This window comes from Mustela nigripes, chromosome 13, assembly GCF_022355385.1.
Source record: "Mustela nigripes isolate SB6536 chromosome 13, MUSNIG.SB6536, whole genome shotgun sequence".
NCBI classification, from domain to species: domain Eukaryota; kingdom Metazoa; phylum Chordata; class Mammalia; order Carnivora; family Mustelidae; genus Mustela; species Mustela nigripes.
The window spans coordinates 105,504,756-105,521,998 of NC_081569.1; the positions used below are offsets into that span (position 1 = coordinate 105,504,756).

General features: G+C 40.8%; 1 protein-coding gene across 2 annotated transcripts in view; it reads right to left on the reverse strand.

The window, feature by feature from the left end:
- Positions 1 to 6,428: 6,428 nt before the first annotated feature.
- The window catches only part of RTN1 (reticulon 1), a 218,138-nt gene continuing 207,323 nt past the window's right edge, over positions 6,429 to 17,243 (reverse strand). For both annotated transcript variants that reach the window (XM_059373321.1, XM_059373322.1), the window contains 6 exons: positions 15,893 to 16,100; positions 13,270 to 13,408; positions 11,840 to 11,909; positions 11,292 to 11,338; positions 11,148 to 11,206; positions 6,429 to 7,230 (listed from right to left, as the gene is read on the reverse strand). In XM_059373321.1, the coding sequence (XP_059229304.1) occupies positions 7,188 to 7,230; positions 11,148 to 11,206; positions 11,292 to 11,338; positions 11,840 to 11,909; positions 13,270 to 13,408; positions 15,893 to 16,100 (566 nt within the window). In that variant the 3' untranslated portion in view covers positions 6,429 to 7,187. The remainder of the gene's footprint in view (positions 7,231 to 11,147; positions 11,207 to 11,291; positions 11,339 to 11,839; positions 11,910 to 13,269; positions 13,409 to 15,892; positions 16,101 to 17,243) is intronic.

Here is a 17,243-nt window from a genome sequence, read left to right on the forward strand (position 1 = left end):
GACTCTTAATCTCACAAAACAAACTGAGGGTTGCCGGGGGGAGGGGGTTTGGGAGAAGGGGGTGGGATTATGGACATTGGGGAGGGTATGTGCTTTGGTGAGTGCTGTGAAGTGTGTAAACCTGGTGATTCACAGACCTGTACCCCTGGGGATAAAAATATATGTTTATAAAAAATAAAAAAATTAAATAATTAAAAAAAAATTTTATTCCTAAGTATTTTATTCCCATTATGCTATCTTAAGTGGGATTTTTTTCTTGATTTCTTTTTTGGATAGATGAATATTGGTGCAAAGAAATGTAACTGATTTTTGTACATTAGTTTTGTATCCTGCAACTTCACTGCTTTAACAGTTTTTTATATGTGTATATAATCTTTAGAATTTTCTACATGTAGGATCATGTTATCTGCAAATAGAGATTATTTTACTTCTTCCTTTTGATTTGGATGTCTTTCATATCTTTTTCTTGTCTGATTGCTTTTGCTAGTACTTCCAGTATTGTGTGGAGTAGAAGTGATTAGAAAGAGCTTTCTTTCCTTGTATCATATCTTAGAGGAAAATCTTTCAGTTTTCCCCATTGATCATGTTAGCTGTAAGCTTTTCATAAGTGATCTTTATTGGTTAAGAAAATTCCTATTATACCTATTTCTTTAACATATTTATCATGAATAGATGTTGATCTTTACCAAATGGCTTTTTCTGACTCTGAGAGGATTATGATTTTTTTTTTTACATTTAATTTTGTTAATGTGGTACATCACAGTGATTGATTTGTGTATGTTAAATCAAACTTGTTTCCTAGGAATAAATCCCACTTGGCCATGCAATATCTTTTTTTAAAAAAAAGATTTAATTATTTATTTATTTGAGATGGAGGAAGGGGCAGAGAGAGAGAGAGAGAATCTTAAGCATATTCTGTGCTCAGCATGGAGCCCAATGCTGGACTTGATCTCACAACCCTGAGACCATGATCTGAGTGAAACCAAGAGTCAGCTTAAAAATCTGAGAAACTCGGGTGGGCCAAAAATACAATCTTTTTGATGCTATTTTTGAATTCAGTTTGGTAGTATTTAAAATTGAGAATTTTTGTATCTATGTTCATCAGAGACATTGCACTATAGTTTTCTTGTAGTGTCTGTCTGGCTGTGGTATCAGCATAATGCTGGCCTCATAAAATGAACATGGAAGTAGTCTCCTTTCTTGGAATAATTTAAGAACTGGTATTTATTCTTTGAATGTTTGATAGAATTCACTGTGAGCCATATGGTCCTGGGCTTTTCTCTGTGAGGAGGTTTTGACTACTATTTCAGTCTCCTTATTTGTTACTGGTCTGTCCAGGCTTTTTATTTCCTCTTGATTCAGCATTGGTAGGTTGTATATTTCTAGAAATTTATCCATTTCTTCCAGGTTATCCAATTTGTTTGCGTATAATCTTTAATAACAGTCCTTCATGGTCCTGGGCACCTGGGTGGCTCAGTCGGTTAAGCAACTCCTGATTTTGGCTCAGGTCATGATCTCAGGGACTGGGATTGAGCCCCACCTTAGACTCCATGCTCAGTGGGGAATCTGCTTGAGGACTGTCTCTCCCTCTTCCTTTGCCCCTCCCCCTGCTCATGCTCTCTTTCTCTCAAATAAATAAATCTTAAAAAATAGTCCTTTATGATCCTTTTTATTTCTGGAGCATCTGTTATAATGTATGTTCTTTCATTTCTGGTTTTTATTTTTCTTTTTTTCTTAGTCTAGATAAAAGTTTGTCAATTTTGTGTATTTTTTCAAATAAAAAACACTTAGTTTTGTTGTTTTTTTCCTATTGCTTTTCTGCTTTCTATTTTATTTCTGCCTTGATCTTTATTGTTTCCTTTTCTCTGCTAACTTTGGGTTTAGTTTAATTCTTCTTTTCTAGTTCTTAAAGGTATAAAGTTAGGTCGTTTATTTGCGATCTTTCTTCTTTTTTAACGTAGGCATCTATCTATAAACTTCCCTTAATACTGCTTTTATTGCATCTCATAAATTTTGATAATTTGTGTTTTTGTTTTCATTTGTCTCAAATATCTTTTAAATTTCCTTTTGGTTTCCTCTCTGACTTAGTGATTGTCCAAGAGTTTATTATTTAGTTTCTACATATTTGTGAATTTTCCCATTTTCTTGTTTTTAGTGATTTCTAGTTTCATTCCACTGTGGTGGGAATTGATACATGGTATACCACTTATCTTCTTAAATTTGTTAAGACTCATTTTGTCAGATAACATTTAATCTCTCATGGAGAATGTCTTGTGTGCACTTGAGAAGACTGTGTATTTTTCTGCTGTTGGTTGAAAAGCTCTGAGTATGTCTCTTAGGTCTATTTGGTCTATACTGTTGTCAAAATACCTTGTTTCAAAATTTTGATCTTTCTGTCTGGATGTTCTGTCCAGAACATTGCTGAACGTGGGATGTTGAAGTCTCCTACTATTATAGTTTGCTGTCCATTTCTACTTTCAGATCTGTCAATATTTGTCTTATATACTCGGGTATTTTGATGTTGGATGCATATATTTTATAATTGTTATATGTCCCTGATGAATTGACCCTTTCATCATTGTATCATGACCTTCTGTGTCTTTAAATACAAATTTTGACTTAAAATCTACTTATCAACGAGTTTCATACTTTAGCTTCTTATGTTGCTGTGTAGTGTCCTTTAATTTCTACTTGAAAAACCCTGGTTAACATCCTAGAAGGGCTCATTCCAGCAAAAAATTCCTTGAGAAGAAATCTTGTGGCCCAGGATACAAAAGAATTCATTTCAATGTATTCGTCAAAGAAAAAGTGGTCAGCTAAACTAATACTGTAATATTCAATATACTGAATTAAAGAAAAATCAAAAAGAAAAAAATCATTTTTAGGAGCTTGAAAATGGTACCAATATAAAACAGTAGAGAGGCAGGTTGGAGTCTGAAGCCTCGATCAGCTGAGTGCTAAACCAACTACTACACTGACTAACAACAAGATACCAATGGTGGCTCTTTTGTGTCCCCTGCCTGCTTCTCTATACTCTGACAAGAATGCTAAAGTTTGAGTGTCGGGAGCTGCTCTATTCAATGACAGGGCAGTGACTGCTGGAACCCTGTAGTAGTGAAGAAGGGCCCAGTACTCAGCCAAACTCAAGTACCTTTGAGTAAGGGAGGAGCCATTCCACTTCTTCTCAGCAATAATTCCCTAGTGGGGAACAACTGGACAAACAGGCCCCGGCTCTGCATAGGAGGAAAAGTCTACACAATGGCATAAAGGCGGGTGGATGTGAGGGCGGGGGTGGTGTTATGGGTTGAATTGTGTCCTGCCAAAAAGATAAGCTGAAGTTCCAAACCCTGGCATATCAGAATATGGCCTTATTTGGAAATAGGGTCTTTTATAGAGACCATCAAATTAAAGTGAGGTCATGAGGGTGGGCCCTGATCCAATATGGCTGCTATCCTTATAAAAAGAGGAAATCTGGATACAGAGGGAAGGCCATGTGAAGACACACAGGGAGGAGTTGGCCATGGGCCTGGAGTGAGCCATCTACTAGCCAAGGAGCATCACGCATTGCTGGAAAACCCCAGAGGCTAGAAGAGGTAAGAAGGTGTTTTCCTCCTACAGCCATCAGAGAGAACATGGTCCTAACAACACCTTCGTTTCGGACTTCTGGGCTCTAGAACTGGGAGAGAGTAAATTTCTGTTGTGTTAATCCATCCAGTTTTTGGCATTTTGCTAGGGCAACTCCAGGAAACTAACATACGTGGGCAAAGAGCTGAGGATGCATCAACAGTTCTACTTCTTTTATTCCTGAATGAACCATAAAGTGTACCACAGTTTCTGTGTCTACCTAGCCCTCTGGTGGGCTGGCTCATCCACAGGATATACAAATTTTGTACTGTTCACAGCTTTCAGGATAACCTTATTCACTCTGGGTCCCTGGTCGACTCTGTTCTTGGTCCTCTCCTTACCTGTTCATCGGGTCCTCACATTGTATCCATCACCTTGAATATCATCTTGACCAATATTCTGTGCCTCACATTCCATCAGGTAAAATTCTATGCCCACACCTGTCATTTTGTAAAGGCAGGAGTCTCCTCAGGAAATGTTCTCCACCGCTGCCAGTGAATGGAATTCCTCCGGAGATCCTCCTAAAGAGGAATTCTGGGCCAAAAGGAGGGGAAAAAATGGTGCAAATGCAGGTATGGAGGAAGGTTAATTCTACACAATGAAGCCACCTACAGGAAGCATGATTGTGAAGGTTGGAGACTAGAGAGCACACATGGAAAAAGGGTCCTTTTCTGTATCTGGTAGCCATAAAAAATGACAGGGACCATGTCCAGCTAATTATCTTCCTTTCCCACACCAGGTCCTCTGGGCTTTCTCTCCTGAAAAATGGTTCTGCATTCTCCTAAACAGCTAGTCTTAGGCAGAACTGGGGCTAGGGCAAGGGGACCAAGCTGTCTGGGTGTGAAAATTGAGCCACCAACACAGGGTCAGCTTTGGTCTTGAAAGCCTATACCTGGTCAGTCACCAACTCCGAGCCCATCTACCTCCACATTATCTCCTAGCAGTTCCTCTGGGCATAGTGGGTCTTGGCATTTTGGGCTAGGAGAAAGGATGAAGGACAGGAGAATATTTACCTTATATTCTCCCAACAGCTTCTCTGCCAGAGGCCTACTCCTATGTCACCTATTTGGTGTTAGTTATGCTACAATCTTCTTCTACTCTCCAGTATCCTGGAGAGTGTTTTCAATGTGTTTGTGTGACTCTGAGATCTAAAAAAACAAGCTCAAACCCCTTAGCATTCAAGTTTCTTCTTAGTTGTCTCAACCCAGCTTTTCAGCCTCACCTGGCAGTACAGCCTCACCCCAAGCACCTCACACCCCAGTCCAGCTTGTCACGCACTGTTCCCTGTATACGCCATGTACTTCTGAGCCTCAGCATCTCAGGTCATGTTCTGTGTCCATACTGGGATGAATCACCTTCTACCTCTGGAAAAAGCCATACGAGGACCCAGCTGCAAATTTTACCTCCTCTGAGAATCCTTCTCTGCTGCTCTAATCTTGGAAGACAGTTCTTATTTTATGCTGCCTTTTCTTTAGTTCGCATTTCTACATAGCTGCCCTCACCTTCCCCCATATTGGCTGTTGGCACAGTGTCCAGTTGCTCTTGTGGTCGTCACACCACTTTTCAAGGAAGGGGACCTCCATGGGTGTTTATTGAGCCCAAGGTGAAACTTGGGTCAAAGGGTCAAAGGCAGCTTTCTGTAAGTTACAGTTCCTTTTTTCTCCTGCTACTTTTATTTCTCCCACTGCTACTATTTTCACCCACTTCAATTTCATCCTCTTTGACTTTTGACCCTAACAGTGAAATGAAATATGCAATTTTGTTTTTATGAAAAGCAGCAAGCAGTCCTTATAAGATTTGTCTTGGTGATGGCAGGAAGTGTCATCTCTTTTATTCCCAGCCCTGTTCTCAGTGCTTGGCACACAGAAGGTGTTCAAGAAAAAATTACCAAAAGAATGATTTCATAGCAAATAAATTGTTGCATATTATTACAAGACGTTTATAGCTGCAATGGCCACAATAGCCAAACTATGGAAAGAGCCCAGATGTCCATCAACAGCTGAATGGATAAAGAAGATGTGATATATGTATATCACGTCACACACACACACACACACACACACACACACACACAGGAATATTATGCAGCCATCAAAAAAGCAAAATCTTGCCATTTGCAATGACATGGATAGAACTAGAGGGTATTATGCTAAACGAAATAAGTCAATCAGAGAAAGACAATTATCATATGATCTCACTGACATGCGGAATTTAGAAACAAGGCAGAGGATCACAGAGGAAACAAGGCAGAGAAGATAAAATGAAAGAAGGTGAGACCAGAGAGGGTGACAAACCATAAGAGACTCTTAATCTTAGGAAACAAACTGAGGGTTGCTAGAGGGGTGAGGGATGGGGAGATGGGGTGGCTGGGTGATGGACACGGGGAGGGTATGTCTTGTGGTGAGTGCTGGGTGTGGCGTAAGACTGATGAATCACAGACCTGTGCTCCTGAAACAAAAGTACATTATATGTTAATTAAAAACATAAAAAATAAATAAAATATTAAAAATCATAAAATAAATTTCTGAAGGATTTATATCACTTTCCAGTTTTTAAAATATGACTCAAAATATCTGCATCAACCCCGCAGAGTACAACATGAAGCATGCTTCAGTTTTATTACTTTTTGGTGGCTTCGTCAATTCCCCAAAGGAGCATATGCCAGGTTGGGATTGGGCCCTATGGTTCTGGAGCAAGGAACAAAGTGAGCTCTTGCTCTCAGGTTTCCCAAGCTGTCCTTGGAAGACTCTGTTTCTTAGAAATTTTGCATTTTCTGGTCATACCACAAGAAGAGAGGGAGAAGGTTTTACATTTAGTAACATTTATTTATGCATTCAGTATCAAGTACATAAGTGCAAATATCCAGAGTCCATAATTAGGTCCATTAGGAACTACAGAGAAAGTAATACAAATTGTAATAAAGTTAACATGCTGGTACTTTTTACCATACATGTAAATCAGCCTGTCAGTCCCACACAACAAAAGTACTGCATGTTTTTGGGGGGAGGGGCTGTTATTCATTTATTTAATTATTTTAAGTTATACAAAACTGATTACCAGAAGTACGGCCGACTGTTTTTATTTTTATGTTGTGTGTTGGAAAAACACTAAAACATCAGTCTACAATTCTATATATTGTTATTAAAGATGAATCCAACCAGCAACCCAAGGACATGTAAGCGGTTTCCACTACTGCATCGCTGCACTCGGCGGGAAAGGCCTAGCCACAGGGGACATTAGAAGCTACAGAAGCATTGCAGAGAGGAGGAGGAGAACACCGAAGAAGAAAAAATAAATTGGGCTCTCACCATCATGCACTTTTTTTTTTTAGCAACACAAAATTAAAACCACATCTAATACACTTTCTCTATACTTTAGTGCTTGACACAAGTGACTCAAATATCCTAAGAGTACAGGAACAGCCTGAAAACAGCTGTTGAGAGTTTGTCTCTAAGATGATGGTATTGGGGGGAGAAACAATCAATTTGCAGTAACATGTAAGAACAGAGCTGTTACCACTCCACACATTCTGGTTTGTGTCCAGTCCCCGGTGGGATATTGATTTACTCAGCATGCCTTTTAGCGCCTGGGATTTTAGCCTGAATCCTGAAAAAAGACAATATATAAAAAAAAAGTGGTAAGTCACAAGTGTCATTAATGAAATCATTCTGTGACTTCATTGGTGCTGCTGTTTTTTTTTTTTTTTTTTTTAAAGATTTTATTCATTTATTTGACAGAGAGATATCACAAGTAGGCAGAGAGGCAGGCAGAGAGAGAGGAGGAAGCAGGCTCCCCGCTGAGCAGAGAGCTGGATGTGGGACTCGATCCCAGGACCCTGAGATCATGACCTGAGCCGAAGGCAGCGGCTTAACCCACTGAGCCACCCAGGCGCCCGGTGCTGCTGTTTTAATTAGTTGACTAAATAGCTTAATATTCCAAAAGATATGATAGCAAAGTAGGAGTGTTTAAGAATGCATTTCTATGCAGCAATAGAGACACATTTCTGTGTGTTGAACTGAGACCCAGGCTCCATCCATCTACTCTTCATAGAGAAGGTAGTGGCACTAAGGTCTTCCTGACCCGGTCTAGGACTGTCCTCCACACTCCTCTTCAACCGATCTCTAGGCAGTAATGGGCTGATGATGAGAATGATGATGATGATGATGATGTCTACTATTCATTGAGTGTGTCTTATGCCCAAGTCAGAATACTTTACAGACAATATCTCATTTAATCACCAACAACCTTAACAGTTAAGTATTAACATTCCCAGTGTGCAGATAAGGAAACAGGTTCACAGAGTCAAATAACATCTATAACAAACTCAGAAAGCTGAAAATGCCAGAAATGGACTCAAGCTAGCCTGACTCCAAAGATCACATTCTTAAGTGTTTCACTAAAATGGTGTGAGTTCCTGTGCTGAGAATTAGTCTAACATGGAGTCAGAATCTCAAAGCCAAAGAAGCCTTAGAGGTAAGACACCCAAGAAATTTTCTTCAAAATATAGTGTCAGACAAAACTGGTTCTCTCTCTCTTTCTCTCTCTCTTTTTTTTTTTTTAACAATTTTATTTATTTACTTGACACAGAGAGAGAGAGGTGACAAGCAGGCAGACAGAGAGAGAGGGAGAAGCAGGCTCCCTGCTGAGCAGAGAGCCCCATGCAGGGCTCAATTCCAGGACCCTGAGATCATGACCATAGCCAAAGGCAAAGGATTAACCCACTAAGCCACCCAGGCACCCTAAAACAGGTTCCCTTGAAGAACTTCTGTTCCTTCCTTTCCGATAACAAGACTTATCTATGTAACTCACTTAGATTCTCTTTTTGCTCTAGCTACCAAGCTCAGAGCCAAATCTGAATAAAACCAATTACAGAAACCATGGTAGTCCTCATGGGTAATGCTTTCTTTCTTTTCCTTTCCACAGCCCGGATTGCCAATTTTAATCTAACAATTGATTGTACATGTATGTTCATACACTGTATGTTGTCTTCTCTCCTTTTACTCCATCTTAACAGACCTAGACCCTTATCACTTTCTGTGAATTATGATCGCCTCCCAGCTAATCTGATTGCCCTGTCTCCACTCTCTGGTTCAACTCCCCTCCCATTAGATTGTCATTGTGATCTGTGCAAAACACAGCTCTGATTACATCACGCTGGCATTAAAAACAGCAGGGGCTGGCCATTTCCCATTGCGGCAGAGTCACTCCTTAGAGCATTCCACACTTGACCTCAGCCTCTTTTCTAGACTCTTTCCAGTTGATCTTTCTACTCATGTAAGCTTTAGACACAATGCCTGACTGACTGTTTCCTACGTGACCTACATTTTCATGCTTCTGCCTCTGCTTTTATATTGTTTCTACTTCCTGCAATGTCTTTCCCCTCATCACCCACCTGATGAATGTTTACTCATCCCTCAGAATTGTAACAGACAGAATGTTTGTGTCCTCCTGTCCCAAATTCATATGTTGAAACTTAACCTCTAACATGTTAGTATGAGGAGGTGAGGCCTTTCAGAGGTGTCAGGTCATGAAGGTGGAGCCTTCATGAATAGGATTAATGTCCAGTAAAAGAGACCCCAGAGAGAGCTTCCTTCCACTTCTACCATGTGAGGACACAGCGAGAAGTCTGTAAGTTGGAAGAAGGTCCTGGCGAGAACCTGAGTGTGTGGGCACTCTGATCTTGGACCACCAGCCTCCAGAACTGTGAAAAATAAACTGGTGTTGTTTATAAGACACCCCGTCTATGGTACTGTGTTATAGCGGCCAGAGTTAAGACAAAGGCCTTCATTTTAGTGAGGATTTAGTGTCATTTCCATTATCCCTCCAGGTAGGAACAGTTATTTCCTTATCTCCCGGACCTTCACATTTTATACAACCCCAGTGCAGTTCTTACATTGTCTTACCCTTATTTTTTAATAGTTTTGTCTACATCGAGAGGCTGAGAGCTGTACTAGGGTGGGGATCATCTTATTCATCTTTATACCCTCTGTGCCTATTAACATGCATTACCTGGGAGGGACATCACAGGTATGGCTCTTTTTGGGACCAACCAGACAATCAATAAAATAAAAATTAATAGATGTGATTTTCTCAAGATCCCCAAACTAAGAATCGGACAACTTAGGACTAGAATTTCTGTCTTCTAGTTTCTAGGCTATTCTGGTGTTTAGCTGTGCTCCTGTAATGGTGTTGCTATAGTTCCCCAAAACACAGCTCTAATTGCCAAAAAGTCACCTGGAGAGTTCATTAAAGTATAGATTCCAGGCCCCCAATCCTAGAAATTCTAATTCAATAGGTCTGTTTTAAGAGTCTGCGAACTGGGGTCTTAACCAGTTTCTCCAGGTTCCAGCCCCACCAACTTTCGTGCTATAACATGCTGCCATTTCTTAAAACAAAAATAATGAATACTTTAGCTTCAAATTGTTGATTTTCATCAGTTCTTAGTTGAATTTGGGTCCAAGATGATAATTTCAGGCATTTTGAAATGTGCTGTAGATCTGATCTAGATCCAAGTTCACCATGAATTTAAGAGGAGGAATATGAACTTTATGTACTTTAGGAGAGAACCAAAACTGATGATATGCAAATCGAATAGCAGAAGAACTTTAAAGTGGTTTATTTTTGTTTTGTTTCATATATCTTTGTCTGTCTAAAATACTTCCCTCTAATTCTGATCACCTAGGTCCAGCATGATTCTAAGATTGTGAGAGGAAGTGTGTGTCAACAAAATCTAGCCCTTTTATGTCATCTATTTCCTGTGGGAGCCTAGGTCAACTTTTGATGAAAACGAAATTGCTAATAAAATGACAACATAAAAACTATCATTTTAGAAGGACATATATATATATACAAACACTAATTTAAAAGTTATGGAAAACTAAGATTAATGCCTACGTTAGCTGTGGCTACTTACAACTGGAATTTTTATCTCCTGATATATAAAGTGACCATAAAGTGGAGTCTACACAAGACTCAGGTTTAAAAAGCGATGGTGTTAATTAAGTAAGCCAATAAACATATGCATTTGTAGAGTCTAAACGATGTAATGGCAAATATAACAGCTGTTACAGATTTTTTAAATTTCTCACGTTTTCTAAACCATTGAAATGGTTTATAAAATCAATAGCATTTATTGTTGAAAATGTTTGTTAACTTGATTGTTTTTATTTCAATTAAACTGTTAGAAATTAATTTTAGTTTTTGAATCAGGCTTCCTTTTTTCCTCCAAAAGAAAGTTGTTCTTAGACATGAGCTAGTCTCCAGATAGAGTTGAACCTCATTCACTCATTAAAACTCATTCATCATGATACCTGGGCTAAATCACTGAAAGCTTTATTTAATTGAGAATCTTAAAACGTATACTTATTTTCTGAAGTAATGTGATTGGAAAAGATATGAATGCATGACTCAATGATGATAAATGAACTTAGTATTTTATTATCCTTTTATGACCCCTCTCTAATCCCCACAAACTCCAGCCTAAGGCAGTCTCTCCTTTTTAGGAATTGTACTATGTAACTTACTTTGCCACAACAGCATTTATGTGAGTCCTCACAAGTCCCAGATATTGGTCAATCTGTGCCTGCAAAGAGGAAGAAATCATGAGCACACTCAAAGGTCACAAGGTCAAAATTTAAGGTGAATATTTGACATCACGTAGGACTTACCTGGTGCTTAACATACACTACAGGTAGAGTGAACATTGAAACCACAGCTGGGATGAAAAACAAATAGAGTATTAAAATTCTGACAGCAGTGAGGATAAGCTTTCAGATACATTTTTATATAATTATGTCATCTTATAACATTATTTTATAGTAGCTAGCATTTTAGCTAAAAGATGGCAGGGCAGTCCATAAGGAAAATAAGAGGATGCTGAGCATTTGATAGATATTAAGCCATTACTCCTGGAATGAGGATGGACTGTACACTCTGACAATTCAGTCTATAACTGACTATTGCAAACAGATAGTGATTGGAAACCAAATAAAACTGCTGGGCTTGAAGAGAAAAAAAAACACTCTAGACTAAGGAATTCTTTATTAATGTGTAATATATATTATATTCTCTAAAGGAACTATGACAGGGAAAATGCCATGTACTATGTGGCGCTGGTTCCTGGGAATCTATGACAACAAGATCCCAGCTAAGAGCCTAGGAAGCTCTATGCTCATGGAGCGTGTGAAGGAGACGTAACAGGCTTGTCTGTCCTTACCCATGAGCAGCAGGGTCAGCCCGTTGAAGAGAGCGCCAACGTAAGTCAGGAGCCACATCAGGACTGCAAACTGAAGAACGGCATGATTATCAGAGCTTCTAAAACCATTTGTGACAGATGGAGTCTTATCTCATTGACTTCTTTGAGATTAAAATTGGGGGAAAATACACCATAATTTCAATGGGAAATGTAAGCGTTTAGAGCCTTTGGATCTCTTTGTTAGAAGATTTGTAGGACTCATGAAATAATAAGGCAGGGGTCAGCAAATAGCAGCCCTTGGCCTGTTTTGGATGTGCCTGAGAGTTAAGAATGAATTTTACATTTTTAAATGATTGAATAAAATTGAAGCAAGAACAACATTGTATGATATGTAAAAATGAAATGAAATGCAATTTTCAGAGTTCATAAAGTTTTATTGGCATACAGCCACAGTCGTTCATTTATGCATTGTGTTTGGCTGCTTTCCTGCTCTGATGGCAAAGCTGAGTAGCTGGGAACAGAGATTTAGGCATGCAAAGCCTGAAGTATTTACCATAAAGCCCTTTACAAATAAGGATTGCTGACCCCTGCCCTAGCCCATTATTTTTACATGACACATACAGAAAGATCACTTGAAAAGCCCTAGGGTAGATAATTACGGCATCTCTCTTTAGTCCTTACGTGGAAAGATGTTATTCCAGGAAAGCGTCTTGAGGGCCCAGGCCATGTTACTCATTTTTCCTTCTTCCCTTCCTCCAACAGTTGCTGGACAGTCCCCTGCCACAAGACCCTTTGCCCAGCATGTACAAAGCATTCTGGGAGCATGGGGAACCCATAACAACCTTGCTCAGGCCCAGCTATATCACGACTCACTGACTTCAGGTTTCACCATACACTGCAGGGTGGGAAAAGCAGTGTGTTCAAAGAATCCTGGTAAGTTCATGAGAGTTTCTTAACACCCGGGTGGCTGAGGTCCACTGATTCTGAGGCTCCGTCTCATAGCCCATGCTATGTAAGGACACTTGCCCCTCTCACTATTAGCAGAGCCCAGAGTTTCTTTCATGAAAAAAGAATACACATTTTTCACATACCCAAAACTAGATTTTTTTTTAATTTAACTTTAGGACATTGGCCGAGGAATTAAAAATGATAAGGACAACCTAGTGTGTTGTAAAAAGTACAAAATTAGAAGCTGTGTGGCCCTCAGTTTGATCCCAGCTCTGCCAGTGACTCACTGGGCAACCTCGGGCAAGTGTTTTAGCCTCTCTGAGCCACAGTTTTGGTGTCTGTAAGATGAGGGGATTGGACTGGATGAGCTTCAGCTAGAGGTTTTCTCACTCTAGAATGCCATTAGCACTTTCTTCTTATTCTCTAGTTTGTGGTGGTTTACAGTATACCTTTGGGGAAAATGAAACTCAAGACTATCAAGTGAACGGCATAAGCAACCGTACTTTCAGGGAATCCACCAGGTCCTGGACAAGGAAGAGCCTTCTCAGTTCTTTAAGCGTGTTGTTCACATAGAACTGCAGGCAGTCTGTGTACTTCTGGATCTGCTCCTGAGAAAGGGTGATCTCGAGCTCCAGGTAGGTCCTGTCAAGAAACCACCCCAAAGACAGCTCCATCAGAGGTAATCTCGGAACAGCTGAGTTTTCCTTCTCCCGCTCTGAGGACAGCCGGGCCACCTCTGGGGGCATAGGGCAGCTACTGGGCTATAGGGCACCCCACACACCTACTGCCAGTGCCTGGGGGAACCTGGGAATCTTGGCCGTGAGTGGTGGGCTGTCACTATTTCTGTGTCCCAGAGACTGCATGAAAGTGGGAGCTGATAATTCAGAACAATGGCTAGAGGCAGAGAAAAGCCAGCCCTAAATCAGCCCTTTTGCTGAATTCTCCAGAATCCCTGGCCCACTAGGTAGTTGGGAAAGTCCTCATTTCTCTTGGCTGCATGGAGAGGGATTATTTCTTTTAATAACTGAGATACCTGAAATCCTAGTCACCAATTATTGTTCATTATTAAAATTTTAATATTTCATTTTTAAATTTTGGAAAATACTTCCAAGTTTTATGTAGAGAGCTCTGAAAACTAAAGTGACCCGGGCCATATTCAAAAGCTCACTGTCTCTACTAAGAGCAATATTTTCAGTGACTACATTTTTCAGTTTTTTCAAATGATGACATATGATTATGGGTAGATAAACCAGGCTTCTCAAATAGCCCATCTTCTTGTTTGGCCATGCTCCCCACAGAGGGTCTATCTTCCCTTCCTCCTTCCCGCTCTCTATTCTAAGACAGTACCACATCATCTACCTAGAGGATATTTCTAGAGTTCTTACAGTGCTTAGCTAACTCTGTGAATTGAGATGAAAAAAAAAAAAAGAGCATTTGGCTTGAATTTTAGAGAGTTTACACTGAAAACTTATGGCTTTCCTACTCCTTGGAAAAAAATAGAAAAATGCTTGTTTGTCTAGATAGTAAATTCTGATCCAAAATATACTGAGTCAGATGTTTCTTTTACTGATAAAAAAAACTCAACCAAAGGAAAGTTTTTTATTTTAAATTTGTCTCCTAAAGGAAGATAAAGTAGTTGAGCTAATTGAATGTGTCAGTCTTGGGGGGCCAAGAATGTGAAAGAAACTAGCCTCCTTGGCTGGCTGAGGGTAGAGGCTGGGACAGAGCAGGACTCTGAAGACGCGAACCCTGGTCACAGGCTGGAGCCACTAAATGAGGCACGATGTAATCCTGGTATGAAGACACTTCCCTTCACTTCTCGTACCTTTGGGCTGGGAACTGGAACTTGGATAACCAAGTTACAGCCCAGAAGACCCATTCTTTCTGCATTAGAAGAAGGTCTAATACATCCCAAGGGCAAGGATGCTTGGACTGTAACTGTTTAACACTGAGGCCAGGAACCAGAGGCTGGGAAGGGAGGTTAGACAGGCAGCTTTTCCCCTTTTGTCAGTAAGTCCCCACAACAAGTCATCTTTTCCCCTTTTAAGAGCCTGATGCCCTAAGGCCTTCATTCAGCTGATTGGTGAGGGTGAGTCAGGAGGACTCAGAGGCATCTGGTGAAGGACTGGCTCTGGGCAGAAGCCACTAGCAGCAGCTTCTACAGGGCTCATCTAGGACTCAGAGCTATCCCTCTGTTACAGGAGCCGAGGCCGCCTGTAGGGCCAGCGCCGAGGGAGAGGGTGGCTCTGACAGTCAGTGCTGAAAAACCCTGCCCTCACAAGCCAGAGATGGGGTGGAGTTGGGTGCCACTGGCGGCTCTGTCCTGTTTCATTTTTCCTCTTAGTAGACTGCCTTTAAAAAAACTCTTCCACACAACTGATGAATCACTAAACTCTACCTCTGAAACGAATAATACACTATATGTTAATTGAATTTAAATAAAATTAAGAAAAAAGAACAAAACAAAACAAAAAATTCCTCCTCTTCAATGTTCATTCCAGTCAGATTTCCCCAGGCTAAAAATGCAGAGAAGGGTATACTATAAGACTATTCATGAACCTGCACCCCCCAGAAAGTTGGCCCTTTGGTATTTAGATTTCAGAGACCACAGAAATAAAAATTCAAACACCCTAGTCCTGACTGTATGTGAGTTACTGGCTGTGTAACTTTGGGCAAGTCACTTTTCTTCTTAGAATCTGTTTCCCCACCTGTAAATAGAGATTATACAGCCCTGCCTTCTTCATGGTGTTGGGAGGATTCATTGTTGACCACCACTTAAATTATAAAATGCTGTACACATATAATGGATTATGACTACTATTAATAATAATTAAATATAAAATATTAATATTATATGTAAATTTATGTTACATACATCTATTAATTCATTCGTGGTGATGAAAACTTAAAAAATCAATACAGCAATATGTCACCATAGCAATAACTGAGTGTGTTTTAGAAATTGACTAGAAATATCAGGTATTAAAAGCCAGGGCATTCAAGAGACTCTGAGAGGTCTGTCAGTTCACAGTGACGCATCCCCCAAATGCCCAGGAGCTGACACCGAGTCCGGGGGCAGGAGTCCCATGAGAGGTTGGCCAGGGCCGGTCCAGCTGGGACACTCACTTGAAAGGGTGGCCCTCGTCGGTTTTCTGCACAGCTTGTAAAACAGACTTGTAGATGCGGAAACTGATGGTGGCCGAGAGCGCCGCAAGGGCCAGGTAGGCCACGACGCTCACAACGCTGAACTGGGTCAGGGAGAAGAGCAGCAGCAGGAAGCTCCCAAACACGATCCCGGTCTGCTTGATATCCCGCCAGTAGAGTAGGTCAATAGCTGTGGGGAGAGGAGACAAAGCCACACACACACACACACACACACACACACACACACACTTAATGTGGGCCGTGCAGCTGGGTGGCTGCCTCGGGGCTCACTTGGCAAAGCCGAGGACGCTGCATCTGCCCATCTGGCCTTCGGGTGCCTGAACACAAGTGAGCAGACACAGGGCTTTGGCTGGGGCACTCACTGTCATCGTATTATGCTTTGGAGGCCTCTCTTTCATCCCTGAGAATGGTTCATAAATTCACAGAGAAGAAAAAAGCTGCTGAATCTCCAGCGACCATACCTCTAGGGGTGTGTCTCGCTGGGCTACACCACCTGTGACTTTGAAACAAGACGGAAAGTGCAGAGGTTTGGAAGACCTGTTCTGTCCCTTCGGATGGCATCGATTACATGCATCCTACTGACAAATTTCATGCCTTGGTGGTGGCCTAGAGGTGTGTAGCTCAGTCATACCCACATCCCTGCTGCTAAGAAGGGGCAGTAATGATGAAAACAAAGGTTCTGGAGAAGTGGTCCCTCCATAAGCATGGCAGTGAGTCTGGAGATGCAGCCACAGCCAAAGGTTTCTGAATAAAGATACGGCCTGCTTCAAATGCAAGCTGGTGTGGCCACTCTGGAAAACAGTATGGAGGTTCTTCAAAAAGTTGAAAATAGAGCTACCCTATGACCCAGCAATTGTGCTATTGGGTATTTACCCCAAAGATACAAGTGTAGTGATCTGAAGGGGCACCTGCACCCCAATGCTTACAGCAGCAATATCCACAATAGCCAAACTGTGGAAAAAGCCTAGATGTCCATCAACAGATGAATGGATAAAGAAGGTGTGGTGTGTATGTGTATATTCACAGACACACAAACACAATGAAATATTACACAGCCAACAAAAATTGATATGCAATGATGTGGATGGAAATAGAGGGTATTATGCTAAACGAAAAAAGTCCATCAGAGAAATACAATATTCATATGATCTCACTGATGTGAGGGATTTGAGAAACAAGACAGAAGATCATAGGGGAAGAGAGGGAAAAATGAATTACAAGAAAGGGAGACAAATCACAAGAGACTTCTAATCTCAGGAAATAAACTGAGGGTTGCTGGAGGGGAGGGGGTGGGAGAGATGGGGTGTCTGGG